The sequence below is a fragment of the Passer montanus genome, unplaced genomic scaffold (assembly GCF_014805655.1).
Source record: "Passer montanus isolate IOZ18808 unplaced genomic scaffold, ASM1480565v1 scaffold70, whole genome shotgun sequence".
In the NCBI taxonomy this organism is placed as follows: domain Eukaryota; kingdom Metazoa; phylum Chordata; class Aves; order Passeriformes; family Passeridae; genus Passer; species Passer montanus.
In genome coordinates this window covers 2492430-2512834 of record NW_024372148.1, presented here as the reverse complement: position 1 = coordinate 2512834, position 20405 = coordinate 2492430, and the positions used below count along the sequence as shown (strand labels likewise).

The following is a 20405-nucleotide window of genomic DNA, read 5'->3' as shown; positions in this document are numbered from 1 at the left end:
GAACTTCTTTTCACTGTTAACTACAGCGTTTCACAGGAAATTACCAGAATTAAGAGACTAACAAATTTGATTTACATAAACATGAAATTAATCTTGATTTTACAACCCACTCCATCACCACACTATTTGACACAAACAAAGCCCTGGAAAGCTTATACCCTGGGTCAAAATGCTACTCATACTCTGAACTTGTGCATGAATTAAAAACAGTGCTCATCAAGTCCTTGTGATTGCCAGATCATGGAAACTGGAAACTAACTACTCTAGTATAAAAGCTATAGAGTGCTCAGAGAAAGCTTTATCTGTTTGACATATTAACAGGCATTTGGGGGATAGCAGGATAGCTCCAACCTCAGATCAGTAGTCCTGAGCCCAACTGAAGCTTCTACCTAGAAGAAACGTGCAGCCCCACCACCAACCCATACACATATGTGCAGAGACACCTCAGAGCTCACTGCACTGCCTCAGTTCTGCAGATGACCAGCTCAGTAAGATGATGTGTAGCCTAGAACTTTTCTTCCTCCTCTGAGGAGGAACACAGTAGCTTTAACTGATCCTGACTTTTTGCCCATTTTGCTAAAAGCTTCCTTCAAAGACAGAAATAAACCAATCTGTCTTTCCTAATAAAGCAAGCTGGCACTTTACTTTGTTTTTCTCGGGAACCACAGTACAACAAGTGAAATGCAGAAAAGAAATGGTTGTGCACATTCCAGCAAAAGGAATGCAAGTGTTTCACCACTTTTCCCTTTTCTGCTTTGGCTGCCTCATCTTTCCTTTTAGATATTTGAGAGAGCTGAGACCAAAACAAGTCGTTTTAGAAAGCAAGGATGAACTCCTATCATAATAGGATATAATGCAAGTACATTTTAAGATGCTACACTCTTTAGCTAAGAGAGTGAGTAACCAGGAGTCGGCTCCCTGGCCAGGGGGACAGAGAGGTGGTATCTGTGAACACACCTAACTTAAAATTGATTAGGATCGTGCACAACTCCTTGGAAGAAGAGGAACTAGGACATGCCAACACTACATTCATATTGGGGGTAGGGTGGTGTGTGAAGACAAGCAGGAAGGCAATTCCATTTTAAACCACTCACATCCGCTCTCAGAACCCTACAGTCATCTGGGCACAGCCATTCCTGTGTTTCTCGCTGCCCACAACCAAGGTCAGAGCTCTCATCATCTCTCTGTATCCTTTGGTCCATACTGCTGCACCCTGCCCTTCAACTGTGCAAACACAGATGGACCCGCAAGCAGAAACTGGAAATGACCCATGTCAGGAAGTCTTTCTCATGCCATGTGGCTTGTGATCAAAACCAAGGAATTTCTTTGACAGGGGTAAAGGGCAGTATTTATTTTTAAGGGAATTATATTACAGAGAGAAACCAGATTATTTTTTTTAAATAAAGAACATATTTTGAAAGCAAAAATACATTTGCTTTGCAAACGCCCTGTCTATACACTGAGTCCTTACATGACAAATTACATCCACAAGGTTCTTTCAAGAGTGGAAATTTCCACTTGGGCAGCTACTTCCAAATAGAAAAGTAGCCTGCAAATTTACAAACCAAAAAAGGTATACTAATTATAAAAAGACTTTATGGCGTTTTAGACATTATTGAATATTCTAAATGTAATAACTTCCATTGCTGCTTCATTTTACAAAATAGTTTGAAAGATTAATAAAAGTAGCTAGGAGATCTCCAGGTTCTAAACAGTTCAGAAAACGAAATAATTGTCTTAACTGTTGCAAACTGACCTCAACATCATTAAACACTTGTTGGAAGGCAGCATGTGCATACTGCATACTATTAGTTGTTCAGCTCAAGCTCCCAGTTTCATCTCATAAAATTGACAGCACTCAGGGAAATGTGGGCACTAGGTCTGAATTTTAACATGAGTATTTAAATGCTGCACATAAAGTTTACAGACCTGTTTGTTTTAAAATAAGGGTAGTGTCTGACTTTGCTCTAAGTACAGTGCTGAAGGAAAGAAAAGGGAGGGGAGGGAATTCTCGAGACTCCCTATTCAGTAACACTTGCATTTTACAGGAATTCAGCAACGCACACACAAACCTAGGCACACGTGCACCCCTTAGTGCACAAAAGCCTAAAGGATCACTCAATTTAAAGCTTCATACTTAGCGACCAGTTATTAAAATTAGAATCATTTTAAGACTAATAATGTTTTGCTTCTCCTTCTGCATTTGGAGATATAAACTCTACAGGGACAGAAGTCAGTCAAGCTTATTCCCTTCTGCTGCAACTTTAGAATACATGCTCTAGCCAACTGGCACATTTGTTTTTAGGTCAACACTTAAGTGGGACCCTCTGGGACCTAGGTTCGAGTTTAGCCTATGACAGCTTTGTGAAATGAGTTCTGGCAGTCTCAGCCCCTCTCAATGAATGTATTTCCACTGTGATCTGCTTCTGTGAAGAGATGTCACCATCAAAATAAAAAGATGTTTAAAGAGAGCAAATATCATTTGGAGGTTTTGTGAATAGATAGCTGTTCTGTTTCAACAATAAATATCTTCCATCAAGAGCTGGTCTAACCTTAAATAGTTACTTAAATTGAGGATAAGCTGCCTTATTTGAGCAGCTCTTTTGGAAGACTAGAATAAAATATTTTATAAATGCAATATGCATTCATCTGTACTTTCTCCTTAACCTCTTGTTCAAAGCTCAGGCTCACATTTAGGCTTCAAGGCAAATGTCATTCATCTCCCACATTTCTTTCTCCACAGTATCTGCAACAATCACAGCCACAATTCCCTCAATAAGACGGTGTTCATAGTAAAATTACTTTTCCCAACATCTGCAAATACCACTGTGATTTCCAGAGGTTTCTCTGCCCTATTTTGGAGGCTGCACCAGCTGAAATGTTTCAATACCCATCAGCAACAATACACACACATCCTCTCCACCTTCAGATACCACTGGAAATTATCTAGTGAAAAAATGAATGAAAGTTGCTTTTTTTGGAAGAGAAATAAATTCTGCCTATTAAGGCACTTTCAAAAAATAAGAGAAAGAACAGTTGTCTTCTCTTCCTGATTATGTTAACATTATTTATAAATGGAAATTAAAAGAAGCATGATTTTCTCATTACTATGTTCCCTGGCAGGTGGTTCCCCCCTTCCCTTCTTCCTTCTTCTCATAAGGGATGTTATTGCTGTAACTTGGTCTAATAAAACTGCAACTTCGGGGAAAATGAAAAATTGCATTGGTTTAAAAGTGTTGGAGGCAATAAAGCCACGGACTTCAATTAATTTCAAGTATGGGAGCGGTTTAAGGCCAACCAGCAGAAATTCTATTCTGCCCATGTAAAAATGAGGTTTCACCACATTTACTTTTTATAACCCTTATAAAAGTCAAGTAAAAGTAATGAATATCTAAAAGTCATCTCAGTGGACTGGCAAAGACTGTCCATATTCTTGAAACTCATCTTACATATTTCTGCCTATGCTGCAAGGATCCATAGATAATCCCAACTAAAACATCAAACTACCAAGAAAACAGCCTCCTTTCCAATCCATTTCACTGCCTTGCAGTAGACCTCCTTCCAAGCCACTTCTGCATGGAAAAGTGCTGGCAAAAGAAAGGAAAACTTAGATCATGTGGCTATAATTATTACCAGGCAAGGAATATTTCTTCAGCTCAGTGGTAAAGTAAAACTCTGTCGCTCTCTGCTCCCAATAGTGTCCATCGCAAAACAACTGCCTCATTAAATCTCTGCAGTAAGATTAATATGCCGTAGCTGCACTACATTATAACTTGGTACTCTATAAAAAGCACATTTAATGGTTAGAGCCAGAGCTTAGATACAAAGTATTACTATAAAAACTTCTGGCAGTGTGTACACAGTGCAGGCCTTCTGTACTGCTCGCTCTATCAGTTTTTTTGGTTTTGGTTGTTTTTTTTTTTAATACTGGCACTGCTTTCTTGCTATGGAGAAAAACAGAATGCTAAATCCTGCCTAGAAATAAACAGAGAACAACACAGGACATGATAGTAAATGGAGAACTAGCCCGTGCAACTTAACCACTGAGAATTGTTTTAAGAAAAAAAAAAGGCAGAAGAGCCACCATTCCTTGACATTGATCTCTGGTTTTGCAGTTGCTTATTTTTCAACTTCATGTCCCCAAAGCAGGACGAGTTGGCTTTTTTCAAGAATTTTCAGATAGTTAAATGGAGACATGTACGCTGAAAAGAGTTGGAGAAATTCCTATTAAAAAGGCAAAGAACTCCCTCGCTTTCATTTACTCTCTTCAAACAATCTGCTTTATGCACAAAGCCATTAGACCCTATAAAAGGCACCAAACACAAACCCACAGGACACAGACAGAAATATAAAGCTGAAGAAAAAATTAACCGCATTCTTCACCTTCACGAGAGGAATAACTCCAACTGTTCTCCAACAGATTACCTACACAGATTCGAACACGACTAGCCTTCTAGGAATATCCTTAAGGAGCCAGCCCTTACTCCAAAAGGTGACCTCAGCTGAATGAATAAGACTATGCAGATGAGTCAGTCCTTCTCTTCTGATAAAATTCTGTGAAACCAGTACCAAAGGCAGAAACAAATTATTTCTTGCATTCTCCAACCATGTTAGAGAACAAAGAAGCCCTTGTTGTTTTGGGGAATTAACAATTATTTCTTCATGATTATTAACAATATTTTTCCCTCTGATCCTGACTCAAACAACAGTTTTGTCCAGACAATCTTACTTATTAAAATTAAAGTGCTCCTAATTGATCTCTGTCAATAAATGATACAAACATTCTTTAAAGAAATCACCCCTATCCACATATTTTAGAAATACAGAAATAGTTTAAATGAAATTGATAATAAAGTTTATCTAAAATGGCATGTTGGGGGGGTGGTTACATCGGGAATGCAGAGAAGGTTTAAATTTAACAAAAAAGCAAATAAGGAAAAAAGAAAAGCATGCTGTACTTTAGAAGCTTCTCAGTTTCAGTCAGCTAACCTACAAAAGGCAGAATTTCTAATTGTCAGAAATTGAAAGGTAAGGGGAAAGGAACGTTATTTTCCATTGCAAGCCCCAAGAATGCATTCTAAGCTGAAACAGAGAAAGAAGAGTGCAGGCTTTGCAAAAACACCCCGATACAAAAATCCCTCACACTGTTGTCAAATGGTAAGCAAGCACTAATGAAGGAATTCAGCATTACCAGTCTGTGCGGCTGTGTGTCCCACACCTGCCTGATGGTCCTCTGTTTCATTTTCTTCTACTGTCAGAAAAAGGTAAACAAAACAAAAACAAAACAAACAAAAAAGACGTTAGGTAGGTAGCTGAAGTGTTTCAAGCATCTTTACACCAGCCTCAGTTCTGAAAGCCAGCAATGCTTGCACAACACGGGCAAGAAAAGCTGCACTGCAAAGTGCGAAAGTGGAGACCAGACCAAGACAGAATACATTGCTGTATGGAAGCTACAAATCTGAGAGCAGAGTGACCAAATCTTTTTCATGGCTTAAAAAAACAAATTGAATTTCCTCTGGGATATTTGTCTTCAATGCACTTTACTGTATTTGATTACAGATCTAAATAAGAGAACAATTATGGGCTTTAAGATTCTGCTTGCTCCACACAGATAAGAGAAAGCCTTCTCCTGGCAGATGGGAGAGGTGTGTGTGCTAGTTCACACATAAGCTTTAAAAAATAGTAATAATCCTATATTCAGTAGCAAACATCTCAGCAGTGCAGACAGCCTTGCAAAGGAGAACTAACCCCATGCTGTTTTACTGTATATACCATGCCAGCATCTTTCCCTTGGCTCACAGCTTTCCAGAGCAGTAGAACTAAAAACAATACAATTCTTGTCAGATTCACTATTCAAAACTTGTTGGGTGAGTGAACCTAACAAGAGCCATTCTGCTGCTACTTTGAAAAATTAGAGAGCGCTGTTCTCTTACGTTCTGATACGATGCCTAAGTAAGATTGACTCTCCCAAAGCAAAAGTAAGGGAAGAGCTAAAAGGCAGAACCATTTCCTTTTTATTCTCCCAAAGACCGAGTTCTTTGAGTTAGAGAACAGCGGAGAGAAAAGAATTCATTCTGCCTCCACAGGGGAAAAAGCTGAAAGGGGAAAGACTGCACTTTTGCAGCATTTCCACTCCCAAGAATTCAGACCTCAAAAAATAATCATGCAACTGAATTAAAAGCCCAAAGATTTGAGGCATTTTTCCTGGCTCTTGGGACAAGAGAGTGCAACACTTAGGGGTCACATATAAATCTAGACATATATGCAAAAGAAGAGATACATATACACACTCCACAGGTACCTCTTTTCCTCCTCCGCCAACCCCAAGGCTTCATACAACTGGTTGTTTCTAGAATCTGAGTTTCTAGAAAAAAAACACCAGTTTTCATAAGGACACTCTTAGAACACCAGACACTTGTAATACAGTGCATATATCAGAAAGAGTCAAGTACAATCTCTGAAGGACTCTAAACAATCTATATCTACATCCCAGAGCTGCAGCTAGCAAGCAAACTCTTCTCATCTACAGAGATCTGATAAAAGTTTCCCCAGCTCTGCAGTCAGTCCAGTATGTCACAAAATATGATTTTATGAGCTAATTTATGAGCTCAACTTGTGTTTTTGCAGCCACGATGTTACCAGTACCTCAGCTGTGATAACACTGTAAGATTTTCTTTGTTACACTGAAGCAGTCATCCCAGCATCCTCACAGCTGAAGGAAACCGGTCAGACAAAGAAAGCAGTGGGAAAAGCTCATGAAAAGCTGAGGTTTGGGGAACAACGTGGTCAAACGCACAATAAGCTAAACAGAACGATTTTTCTCTAAGGTAGCACAGATCAATAGGTTTCATTAATAAAGAAAGCAAAATAATGAATAAAACTAGTATACAATTAAAAACAAACAAAAAAAGAGATACCATCTATTGTGACCCCCCTCAAAATTCCCAGGACAACCTCTGCAGCAGCCTAATCTGACCCTATTTATGTCCATCATTAGCTGTTGATGTATTTCCAAAAAATATTCCAAAATATGATGTATCTCCAAAAAATGTATTTAAGAACAAGCTCTAAAACTGAAAATTAGTCCATTCTTCCATCCCTCAAGAGGAAACTTACTTTGATCATCACTATGTACTTATCAGCCTTATTAAAGGTTGTAGATGTATCTGCTGTCCTCAACCATGGCAAATGTCCCTTCTCAGTTCAAAAAAAGCGGTTTAAGAACTCTACCATTTCTTAACTTTCAAGATGGAATTGAGGTCTTCAAACATGAATTTTCAATAACTGACTCCCAAGTGGCTACCTGCTGAGAAGTAAACAGGATCTCCACTATAAAGTGTAAACCAAAACGAAAGAGTTAATTTTTTCTGCTGCTCTGTCCTCAATGTCTACTGCCACCAGCTGCAGTACCAGAATCTCTCACTGCTCCTGAGATGTGATTGCACAGTGAAATGTACTCAGCTTCACACTGCTGACTGAGAGGCACACCAAACATTTTTAGCTCCTAAAATGGAAAAAAAACCCATGAATACTGCCTAACTAATTGTTTCCAGGTATGCAATTTTGTACCATGAAAACATGGCAGCGTATGCCTTGCGAAAACAAACATTTTACAACTTCCCTGCTATTTTGGGATCTGAAAATTCTGTGAGAGCTGAGGTTTGCTTTCAACAAAGGCTGACCACTATGTCTTTATTGCACTTATAAAAGAAAACAAGTACAAAAGCAGGTAGCATTGTGGTTAGCATTTTTTTAAACCCTTGCTCATCCCTTTAAGGATTCTCAGTCACAACAGAAACAAGTAAATCACAACAGGCCATAGCACAGACTTTTCAATAATAGTCAATTTATTTGTCAGGAAAAATAAAACTATATTTGGGGGAAAATGGTAAAAAGTAAAAGAAGACTATTCTACAAAACCCATTGAATTAGCGAGTCACCTACAAAATGCATCTTATTTTCCTTTGCATTAAGTTAGCTCCTTCCTCCAACTTGCAAGGGTATTCCTTACATTAAGTAGGCTACACCTGGTAGCATCAGATAAGCTCTCGATTAGTACTTAACACCTTTTCACAAAGAGATTCTGAAAACTTCAGTGCTGTTTCAGCTCTCAGGCCACTGTTAAATTCAGCTAAAAAAGGCAGAATGACAAGCAACGAGTGTCAGCCTCCCTTAAATATTAACTACCCCGTTTTCTTTCAGAAGAGGAAAATACCTTTAAAGAGAATCTATACAAAGGGATGATTTAAATTTTGCTAACCAAAACCCTTTTTCAAGCATGAGCATGGCAAGTAACTAAAAAAGGAACAAGAATGGTATGCAAACAAAAGAGTAGCATGTATGCAATATTATTAATTCAAACATCAAAATTATTGATACCCTAAGACTGTAATTGCACACAGAGATGTCACCTTCATTATAGCATATACCACATCCTAACATAAGATGAGATTAATTCTATGTAATGAAGCCAGAATACCAGTGAAGGAGAGGCCTCAGGAAAGCAGAATATTACATTGTCAATCCAGTATGAGTAAGTGACCTCACGGCTGAACAGAATTTCCAGATACATGTTGTCACAAAAGCAACAATATTCCTTGTCCCTACAACTACATGTTTATGACTACAGGTCACCTGTTTTGTTAGCTGTAGTAATATTTCTCAATTGACTCATCTGTTCCTTAAAACAACAAATGATCAATTTTCTACACCCATTTTCTCAGGACAACTTCTGAGAAAACAAAAAAAACCAGGAACCCCTGTTTTTTGAAATAAAATTTCAAAAAAGGAATAGAGCACTACAACTGTGGCACCACGCTTCTTGAGAGCAATTTAAAAAATATATCAGTAAGGAAAAAGAGAAATTCAACATGTCAGTTCTGTCTCCCATTATAAAAGCTGTGGGTTGGACAGATAACAGTTTTCAAAATTTTACTTTAATTTTTTTTTTTTTTAATCTCTAAACTGAAGCTGTATCCATGTGAAAGGTTAAGATGTTTCAGCTTTGGTACAGCTGGTGACCAAAGCAAACTGGGATTTCAGTTCAGAGCACATCTCATACCTAGGCTACTGATTGTTAACATTAAGACCAATTTTTTATTCCTTTTTAAAGAAATAATAAAAAAACAAACAAACAAAAAACCCCACCACAAAACACAAAAAAAAAAGGCAAAAATAAACCAAACCAAACCAAAAAACCAATGCGACAAATCAAGTAGAACCATCAAGGACAGCCAATGAGGAAAACCCTTGGGAATTTTGATAGAGAGGTTCTAAATTTAGAATTAAGCTCCTGACTGCTCTACAGCAACACCTGCTGATCAATGAGGATTTCACCCCTTTCGCTTAGTCTGTTCATGAGACTCATGGTTAGACCATAAAGGAGGGAGATTGCTTTCTAAAGTTGCTGCAAAATAGATACAGATTCTCTAGCTTGCAAAATTTCATCCATATTCTACTGAGTAACCAGGATTCCCCTTCTCTGAAAAGTTAATCTGTAGAATTTGCACCCTAAGGAAGAGCACAAGTCATTTCTGGTTGATGCCTGGAAAAAACTTGTACAGAAAAGACATGGATAAAATTAGAAATGTGGAAAATTACACTTTCACTGAAAGGGAAGCCTTTTGGAGAACTCTGGCTAAGATTTATGGTTTCTGACCTACTACAAACCATAATAAAATAAAAGCAAAAGATAATTGAAAAAAATCGGTTTTCTTGTAGTCTAGGTAGATTAATAAATTTTGAAAAAGAAAAAAAATAACTGCCCCAAATGCCTGAGCCTCTATTCAGCTTGGTAAACAAAGCAGGAGAAGCTACATATCCCAAAATAAACTATAAAAATAGATTGCTATTGATTTATCCCTTCATAAAACATATTCCTTGAGAGATGTGAAAATAAACCTAATGTAGCAACTAAGACTGTCAGGATAGGAAGTTTAGAATACATATTTTTACCTTGCACTTTACATTTTGTACAATTCAATACTTGATCTATAAAGTTCCATTAGCATATGATTAGTAATTCAATTTAAAGCCATCTTTGCACAAAAGCCTTTTTCTTAGGATGGTAACTTTGCCAAGTGCATCTTCAATCTACATGTTTGAATAATTTCTGCAGACAAGTAATAGAGACACTAGCTGTATTAGCATAATCAATACACAATTTACTGAGTTACTGAGACAGAACAGAAATAAAACGTGTGTGCCATTATTTCAGTATCTACAAATGACTGTAATTTCTGGAAGTATCTCTCCGCTACTCCTCGTGGCCACATAAAAACCAAGAGGACATTCATACTGCCACCATCTACAGGTAGATATTAAGAATGAGCAGACAGATTAATCATATAGCAGAAGGCAAATTTAAGAGCCAGTTGCAGGGGACGTTGAGTATCCTCTTGCTCTATTAAAGTCAATGGATTCTAAAGATGTTTCACACTTTGCAATAACATGGTGCAGAAATACGTCTCCACAAGGGTTCAGTCAGGATACAAAATTGAAATTAAAGAAGTTACAGAGAAGTATTAAATTCAGGATCACATGTCAATGAATCACCTGCTAGGGCTACACCTTCCCTGACTTTCTTCTCTCCCTAGCTACCACTGGTGTCTAAAACTCACCTCTCAAACACATGTCACCACAGGATTTCCCATCTGGCTGTGGCACACAAGAGCAGCAATTCAGTGGGTGACTTCTGGAATTCAGCAAATGTTTCAGAATGCTTCATAATGGCCTTTAAGATAACTGACACTCATAAAAGTTCAGAACTACTAAGAAAGTATTGTTTTCTGACCAGCTTCACCTAGCATCAATTCATGTTTATCAGCTACTAGCTAGATTACCAATTTGACTGTCAAATGTAAATCCTCCCAATGACTTTAATGTTGGGACAATTGGAAAAAGAAATGCATTGGCATATTAACATTTCAAATATCTACATTCCAGAACTCCATTGAAAACCAGTTCTGTGTGTAGCCACAGCTTTACAAAAGTCCAATTAATCATATGCATGAATATGTATATGGCTGATTTGTTTTCCTTTGTGCTGTGACATATCCCTTTTCCTATTTCTATTCCCCCCCTAGCATGGTAACAATATACTTTTGACATTGGAAATTATTTTCCTTAAAAGATTTCTGTTATATAAAACATTCTTTCTTTTTGCATTTGCTTTTTCCAGAAGACAAAGTCCCTCATAGCACTCAAATTCTTCACTCCTCTCTTTAGTCTGTCCCAACACTGAGCTTGTTTTTTTTCCCCTAATGTTCTTCTTGTAGAATGACTGAATTAGGAGTTCCCAATTAAACTGCAGTGGTTGGAAAATATTGTTCTTATGCTAAAATAAAGTATTTTCCTAGGCAGCACATAAACATAAAAGTAATAAATATACTTAAGTGGAAAGAAATTATGCTTAAGAAATCCTTTGGATATTCTTCCAACCCTTGATCTCAAGGATGAAAGTATCCGAATGTGACAGCCTAAAGACGTCCAGTTTTACATACCAGTGTGTGCAGAAAAGGCAGAAGATGCTCTTTCCAGCAGCAGAGGTATAATTCTAAACCCCAAAGCTGGGTAGGGAATGCTTTTTGAGGTAGCTGAGGTAATAGATTAATTATTCCTGTCTGAAATTCTAACTTTGCCTCCATAGTCATGCATCCTTTTAAAAGGTTGAACCACATATACATATACTCATATTTCTATTCTTAAGTAAACTAATAAGGTTATATTTTAAAAAGTACTTTTCTCCAAAGAATCTTAGAGCTTTTTATAAACCTCAGGTAAATTTCAGTCATCCCTAAGACTCTATCATGCAACGTAACAGACTATAATAGATCTCAGAGTCAAATTGAGAACCAAGGTGAGAATTAGCAAAGCGAGAGGGAGACAGTACTTGGTACCAGGGTAAGGACTTTCAGCTGTCTTGCCTGTCCTAGACTGAGTACTCCACCACCCTTCCTGACAATGTGCTGTGGGCAGCCAGTCCACTTTAGGGGAAGACAGAAGTTGGGAGGCTAAGATAAATTTTAACCCTAATTACCAAGCCCAGTACTTAACACAAACACATTCAGAGTTATTCTCCTCAATATCCTGAAGCTCTGTATCACCTCAGCTTTCTTACTCAACATGACAAATACAAATTCCTGGTGCTTCTACAGACTATATTTTCAACTGTGCTTAGAAAACAGGAAATCCACTAAACACTGTCTACAAAAGTCTAAACTCAGCAAGAGAGAGCAATTGGAATTAAACTGATGTATGGATCATACAACCTCAAAGTAACCAACATTACGCAGGTCTGAAGACAGGTGATATAAAGAAAGGCTATGAAGACTTACAGTAAAGCTTACTGTAGATGATTTTTCCCTCTGAAAATTAAATCATTTATTTATGTGCCTAAAATGGGACACTTACACTGAGGACTTTGGGCTGTCTGACACTGTTCCAATACCAAAACGAAATACAGCTGCATGCTTTAGCTCTATTACCTAAATACATGCATTTATCTGAGTCAATAAAAACCAAACCAAACACCTACCTCCTTTCAACTGAGATTATCCCTGATTTATCAGAGATTTCCTTCTATTCTATACTAGGGTTTTTTAAGTTAATTTTTGATCCCTCAGACTGTGCTCTATTCTAGATGGCTTTCTATCACGTAGAACAGCAATCTGGTCTATATCCACAGAGGAGCTTAGAAGCCAAAAAACTAGTGAGGGGATGCTGCATCTAAATTGTCAGCAGTTCTGTTCAGATGCCACTGTGGGCTTACCATCGAGGCTTTCTCAGTGCTAAAATCAAACAGAAGCCCCACCACAGCTGGACATTGGGCAATTGAGTATTCTCCTGCCTGCCCTGGGCTTGGATGCAGCCTTACAGGCTGGTTCTTGGGAGTTCATATACCCTTCCCTGGTTGCTATAAAACACTGGCAGAAAATGTGTGGTTTGAAACACATCTTTCTTTTCCCCTCTTGCCCACATCCACTGGTTAGATCACTCACCCAGGATGTAGGTGGAACTTTCTCCTCTATCAGAAGGATTTGTACTCACATCATGAGCTTCCTAACAAAGAACACTTACCCTCAGATTTGAAGTGCGCTCAATCATTGCTGTTGAAGCTACCATACTTCATCTACAATATTCACTGGACTAGAAACAAGAAGAATTAGCATGATATTTTATCCCTGTGGTTGGGGCACTGTCACAGGAAGTGGGATAAGCGGAATCCAATTCTAGTTGCACTGAAACAATTCATCAGAAGTGGCAGAAAGTACATGGCAGACCAGGACCCAGGTCTCCCCTTTTTCTTCAAGGTACTCAAGCTATTAGAGCCCTGAGTCTCCTGCTCTTTCTCACCCTCTTGTCCAAAAAATAATTAGACTTTTGAAAAGGGGAACAGCATTAACAAAAATAACAGGACAACTCACACTCATAACACAAGATGTTGCTGTGTAATGACTGATGTCCTCCCTGTGAGATACAGATAAAACACCTTTAGACAAAGCACAAAACAGAACTCCTGCCTCTCACAACACAGCAAAGATTTTTCCCTCATCAGCAAAGGAGAGAGGAAGAGCAGCAGCACACCACCTTAATTCTTTCTAGCTTAGGAGGAAAGGAATTTTATCTCTATCTTCAAAAAGTGAGTCTGGTAAGTGACTGCTATGAGATGCCCTGTTGCACTAAGATACCCACATGAGAAACAGGGAAAGAGCTAAGATGCATTTTTATTCCAAGTTTTTCCTACTGTCTCCTCAAAATAATTTCTACTCAACTTTTATAAACCCTAAGCACCTGTGAGCTATATAAAGAATCCAAAAGTTTGGTGCAAGATGACTATTCCACTAGGCAGCTACAAACTAAGCAGAGCAGCATTTAAACACTGAACATCTTGCAGCATGCAAGCCCCTTTTTTTTTATATATTTTTCCCTTAAAGATTTCTGACCTTTCTTCATTGATTTACATTTTCATCTGACAAGCAAGTGTCCTACTCAACAGATTCACCAGAAATTGCAAACCAAATCTCTTCCTGCGCTCTGGCTCTTTATAAGTCACGTAATACAATCCCTTCCCAGTCAGTGGTTGCACGCAGAGGCCAATACAAACCCATTTCCTCCTCCCATCTTCAGAGTGAAAACGTTACATCAGGCATGGATCTTGACATCCTGTTGTCCTGGAACCAGTGAATCAGAAAGTTCCTTCCTCACAATTGTATTCTTTGGAGGTGGAAAATAATTAACTTCCCCACCCCCTCCTCCTTCCTACTGCCACTGTCAAAAGTTAGAAAGTCACTTGACTCTGTCTGGAAAAAAAACCCCAGCCATCATAATTTAGTGCCAGAGAAAGTTTTTGTTGATCAAAGCATAGCCTGGTCTTCCCAAGGACACTGCCTCACTACATCACATCATCCAGCCCAGAAACAGAGCAGTTATTTTATTTTGTTTTTAAAGCTTCTTTCAAAAAATGAATGAATCAATAATGGAAGTTGAGCTTGATATGTTACCAAAAGAGTGAACAACAGAAAAATGAAACTAGAAGATCAATTATCAAGGAATTCATTGTTTGAAATATATTTTTCCAGCAAAGCACAACATAAAAATAGTAAGAGTACCACAGGTCTCAGGGACTGTGCACAAAAGCCATCTATTTTACAGTCAACCGGGACATTTAGATAGAGAAGTGCTCTAGCTTTTCCACATTTGTGTGGAACACTGAGCATCTCTGTGAGAAACTGGAGAGTGGTTTTGCATTCGTGTTAGGTAAGGACAAAATTCATGCTCCAGGTTATTGCCTCTGCATGAGAGAATAAGCTCTCCAAAACCTGGTTTGAGGCAGAAGGAAAACTATCAACATCCCATCCATTTTTCCTCAGGACAAAAAGGTGTTCTGCTTCAGCCAGCTGTCTAACTAAGGATTAGCACTGCCAAATTTGCAAGAAGGCTAGCTAGTTACTGATATCGCATTTTTCAAGAACTAAAGTAAGCCCATACCACATTAAACAGAGAATGGGGGAATGTCACTATACTGACATAGATAGATAGAAAGATAGAAAGATAGATAGATAGATAGATAACTTTAAGAAATCTTGAAGGATTAGAATTCCTACTCTTCCAAAGAAAAATTGCACCTAATTGCACCTACATTTAAAAGTGAAAGTATGAGACGAATCACTCACTGAAAAAACACCCATCTGCCTTACTCCCATGATACAACAAGAAAAAAAAAAAGGGAAAGAGACCAGAATGAAAACAAACCCCCAAAATAAAATTTAATTGGGTTTTAATTGTGTAGAATTGGTAAGTAACAGCCCTACAACCTTTTTGAATACACATTCTATGGATTCAACTGTACAAAGAACAGTTGCAGTATGGCATGCACAGCATCACCCTAGATAAAGGAAAATCTAAACCCTAAACATGCACAGCCCAGAAGGACATGTATAACTTAGACTAAATCCTAAAAAGGAGGGGGCAAAAGTCTTCTACATCTTTTTTCTTAATAATTATGCAGTATAAAGGGGAAAAATATATATTAAACTAAAGGAACAAGAAATGGGGGAAAAAACCCCATGGCCCGTGTTAACAAATATTCTAAATATGGAAGAAAACTGTCCTGGTTCCAAAATTCATTGGAAGAGAGCAATTTTGTGCAGTCTTACCAGTGTGTGCACAGAAAAGAATAAAGCAGATTTTTTTGGAAAGTAGGAGGGTTGAATGAAAATGTTAATTATAACATGTTGTAATAAGGATACCCCCAAGATCAGCCCTATCTTTTTTGCTACAGCATAGTCCCAAGGCATATGGCTAACTACTCCTTGATCATTATCCTGGCTAAAACTAAAGCTACTGAAGTTTAGGAGACTCATATCTAACAGAATTTCTTTCATCTCTAATAATTGCTAAACTAGCATAATTACTCATACTTGAGGTGAAATAGAACCCAAGTTGTCTAATTTTAAAACAAAAACAAACCTCACCACCTCTTTTGGTCTTTGCACATCCATCTTTTGTCAGAGTCCTATGCCAAATGTTACATTACGATTTAAAAGTATTTAAAAGCCTCTCTTGTGCTGTCCAACTTTTAAAGACAGCAACTGGAAAACTTTAATGCTTTGTAGTAACACTCTGCAGAACGTATTTGAAAACAGACATGTACATTTTCACAGCACCAAATAAAACACGCCAAATTCTTTGTAGATCTGTGTGTTGTCCCTTCAGGGAAATATTTATATATATGTACATATATATGCCACAGTTCTGATTTAAGTGAAATAATGCATTTCCCAACCCCCAACTGGGACTGATTCTGAGCTCAGGCTGCCTGCAGAAACCAATGGAAACTGTAAAATATAGTTAGGAAAAGACTCTAGGATGTTGTCTTAGGGTAGCGGAACTTATACTTTAACTATATAGATTGATTTTAATCAATCTATTAAAAAACCCCCTCCAAATATCTTATTTTAATTCTTTTACACAGAAAAATACTGAATCCATATGGTCTACATAAAATGTTAGCGGTTTTTCTGGATCTTTTGCTCACGCACAGTTATTCAAAAGGAAGATTTTTTTTTTTCAAAATATGCAAGTTTGAAAATATTGAATCATGTTTCAGAACAAAGAATTGAGAGCTATTAAACCAGCTGTAAATTAGACAGAATGAATTATGGAGCAACATAAAGCCTTTCAAGAGATCTTAGATCATGGTGGATAATGTTATCCTACACATGTTAGATAAGTGACTCCATACTGACAGCTTCCCTTGTTGCACAAGTTAACAGCAACTCAGGAAAACAAAATCAAACCAATCCAAACACATCAGCAGCCTTACTAAACCTCTTAATATTATCTTTGTCACAAGATTTCACCTCTGTGGAAACTAGCAGTACAGCCAGTAGCTGTTTAGATGCTCAATTCTAGCGGTGCCTAACCCCAAGCAGCAGACAAGGATGGTCAATATAACTCATGCTGGCCCCAGAAATGACTGGGCAGCATTACTGTAATCCTGCAGCTAATCAAGACTATCAATATGCATTGCCAAAGTCAATGAATATTACTAAAGGTTAGGAATGTTTTTGTTGTTAGGGATTTTTTTAATACATAAAGGCATGCTTTGGCAAGTCCAAAACAGAACACTATAAATAGCCTGCATTATAAAAAGATGCTAATCTTAAATCCTCTTTGTAATTTTTTTTATGTACTCTTTTATGTTCGGTATCTTAATTTTTGCCCTTTTTTGGATGGCCAAATACAAGCCAGCAATTTACTCATGCATCAAACAGATGTTTTTGCTTTTCAGGCCAAATGGAATCTCATGAATTTTTTGTTCCCTCCCTATAAAATGATGATGCCAAAATAACACTGTTCCTGAAAACAGCCCGTTCAGAAAAAAGTTCTTTGGACCAATAATACTGAAACTTTAAGTCAAGTTCACAGAAATAATGCCAATACTAATTGCTGGTTTTGTTTATGCTGGATTGATTATAGTCTAATCAGCAGACAATCCCATGACTTTTGAGTCTAGCCCATGCAATTTGGAAGCCAGGGAGGGCTGGGGCTGCAAACAAACATTCAAACAGTTGACAGATACAGAGAAATGTAAAGGCTACTGTTGGAAGGAAATCCGAATGTCAAATTCTCTCTGAACTCTTGCTGCTGGTTAATAACAGTTTTCTTTTAATCCATTACTTTTCTACCTTCCTTGGTACCACATAACCTGCCCCTCTGCATGAGAAACACCCTTTCCTTGGAATCTCTGCTAAGGAAACAGGTCCCATTAAAACACAGACACATTTGCTCAGTCCACCGATACTCTGCATGAATTGAGCTGCAGTTGTAAATTCATTCAAGATGGAAAGATTACCTAGGTTTCCTCAAAAACAGGGAACAGCTTCAGGAGACATTCTTTGCTTGGCAATATATTTCAAGCCTTCTTTAAGCAGAGCATGGGTATGTAAAATACAACTGAGAAATGCATCCCGTTCACCTTTCTAGGAACTAACATTTAGTAATTTTATTTCTACATGTAGGACACAAAATTACATTGAGTAAAAATTTACTTTGAAGTAAAACCACAGGTTGTTTGGGTTTTTTCCCACAAAAAGAAATCAGAGATCAGCACTTCTATTAAACACGTGAAGCTGTACTAGTTTCCTTGTGATAGCTTATCTAACAACTACCATTTCAGTGATTTTTCATGGGTGGCTTTGAACGTAGTAATGAATATTACCTGGCTTTAGCCTAGAGAAACCTATGTTTAACATTTAGTAGAAGTACATTTGCATTCAGTTTTGTATAAAGAATACCTAGTTTTCTTTGCACGTGATTGTATTTTTGTAACATATTTGTATTTTTTCCCAAACAAACTTTCTCATCAAAAGCCGGTAGTAAGAGCAAAGAAAAAAACCTCAAGCTCTCCTAAAAGTAAAACCCCATAAACCAAAAAGGAAGGGGGGGGGGGGGGGGGGGAGGCAGTCAGCAACCCAAGTGTGATATCTCCAAAGCATGCCAAGTCACAAAAAAAGGTTTACAACTCATAATGGCCAAGTTAAACAACATACAAGAAGCTGCTCTGCCCCCCTCCCTTGCTTTCTCATCACAGGGGTCTCTATCACAGTTTTACTTCGGGAATGGCTGTGCCCCTGGATGTGAGGAGTTTAAGGAGACATAACAATTGCCCTTCTTTGATACCCTTCATTTGCACAGTGCCTCTTTTGGGGCTTGTACACGAGTATCGTATCTCCGACTTCTCTTTCCCCACCTGCTTTTCTCCAGCTATCCTCCCTCTCTTCCTCACCAAATGCATTAGGTGATTTTGATCAGGTCAATGATACTTAATAGATTTTTTTTTTCAGAAACTAGCCAAGGAAATGGGATAAATTAATCAGTAGTATGAAATATAGGTCAGGACTGATGAGTTTGTTGCAACTGATCCTTCCCCTGCCTTAAAGTACCCGACAGTTGAACTTTAATTCCTCCTTCCTAAAGTAAAACAAGATATTCAAACTGCAGTTTTTCAGAAAGTTCTCATTTACTCTCCTTTTGAGACTTTTTTTTTTGCCACAAACCTGCAATGTATTTGTAAGACACAGTGTTTGTCACAGAAAATAATTAAATCTCATTTTTCCTCAGAAAGATGATTTTATTTTTCTTAAATTATAAGGGGCTTATCTAACGTTAGCCATGCCTATTTTCTTTCCTAGGTCCAAGGCTGAGATGCAATCTCCACCAAGTGCTGGGGGACAGTCAGACCAAAGTTGGCAAGAAACCAAAACAGGGAAAAGGGAAAAAAAAAAAAAAAAGGAAGCATAGAAGCATAAAAAGAAATAACTGTAAAAGGAATGTAAACAGAAAACAGAGTAATTGAAAAAAGTATATTTTCAAGAAATATAAGACATTTCGTCATTAGCTAGTTCTTAACACCCACCATTTCAGATGAACATTAGTTTCATGCATTCACTATGAAAAACTCAATTGTCATTTTGTTTTAATGTATTTACCTGCCTTGTATCGGTATTCCCCTAAGATATAAGTTTCAAATTAAGTTATCAAAAGTGACAGACATATCAAAAATATCTCTTATATCTTCCCCCCAGAAAGGGTTGCTAAGTACATGACAAATTGGAAATGTAATGTGTAACTCCATATTTTATTTAGATGTAAAACAGGGCTCATGAGTTTAAATAACTCATTTACATACATTCAAAGAATAGTTTTTCAAATAAGCTATTTAAAATACTGTTTATTTTTATCTGTAGAACTACATTTTGTACTGACTAAATCAGTAATACTTAAGAAATCAGGAATTTAAATAAGCGCAGCATTGGAGGTATAGTTGAAATTCTCCTTGCAACAGTACTTACAGCTTTTGTTTGTTCACTAAAAATGAAGATGTAATAATTGATGGGCAAACTCTGATCCATGAATTTAAATGCTAGTCTATGCAAGCATCTTTCAGCTCCTCAGATGAAGCGCATTATTAGCCCTTTCAGAAATCTCACAATCGGACTGCTTTCAGAATACTATTAATCCACTCAGAAACTGACATGATTCAAGAAAAATAAAACAGGGAAAATGAAAGAGATATTTGAACAAAGGCCACCAAGAATGATAACCTACTCCCCAAAGGTAATTACTGCAGCAATAATTACAGATGATGATTGATTTACTGCCTGGTTTTAGTTGAAAAATAGTAAATAAGACTCTGCAAAGAAATCTCTATCATCTCCATCCTGAACATTAAGTGGTTTTCTCAAGTCAGTAGTTTATTGTCAGCAAATCCAAGCTACTCCATCTGAAACATACAATGTTGCTGTTTTCTCATTTTAGGTATTCTCAGGCAACTGGTGCCTAAGAAAGGCAAAGTCCATACCTCCACATAAAATGGAAGCTGTATCTTTTGTTTTAAATTA

The 20405-nt window shown here is 37.5% G+C and overlaps 1 protein-coding gene across 16 annotated transcripts in view; it reads right to left on the bottom strand.

The window, feature by feature from the left end:
* ZNF521 (zinc finger protein 521) overlaps positions 1–20405 on the bottom strand; it is a 230191-nt gene that overhangs the window by 206304 nt on the left and 3482 nt on the right. For 4 of the 16 annotated variants that reach the window (XM_039730096.1, XM_039730108.1, XM_039730102.1 and 1 more), the window contains 2 exons: positions 6302–6364; positions 5192–5251 (listed from right to left, as the gene is read on the bottom strand). The exons of 3 other annotated variants lie outside the window; for them this stretch is intronic. In XM_039730096.1, the coding sequence (XP_039586030.1) occupies positions 5192–5251; positions 6302–6364 (123 nt within the window). The remainder of the gene's footprint in view (positions 1–5191; positions 5252–6301; positions 6365–20405) is intronic. 9 more of the 16 variants (XM_039730099.1, XM_039730110.1, XM_039730104.1 and 6 more) reach the window with 3 other exon arrangements.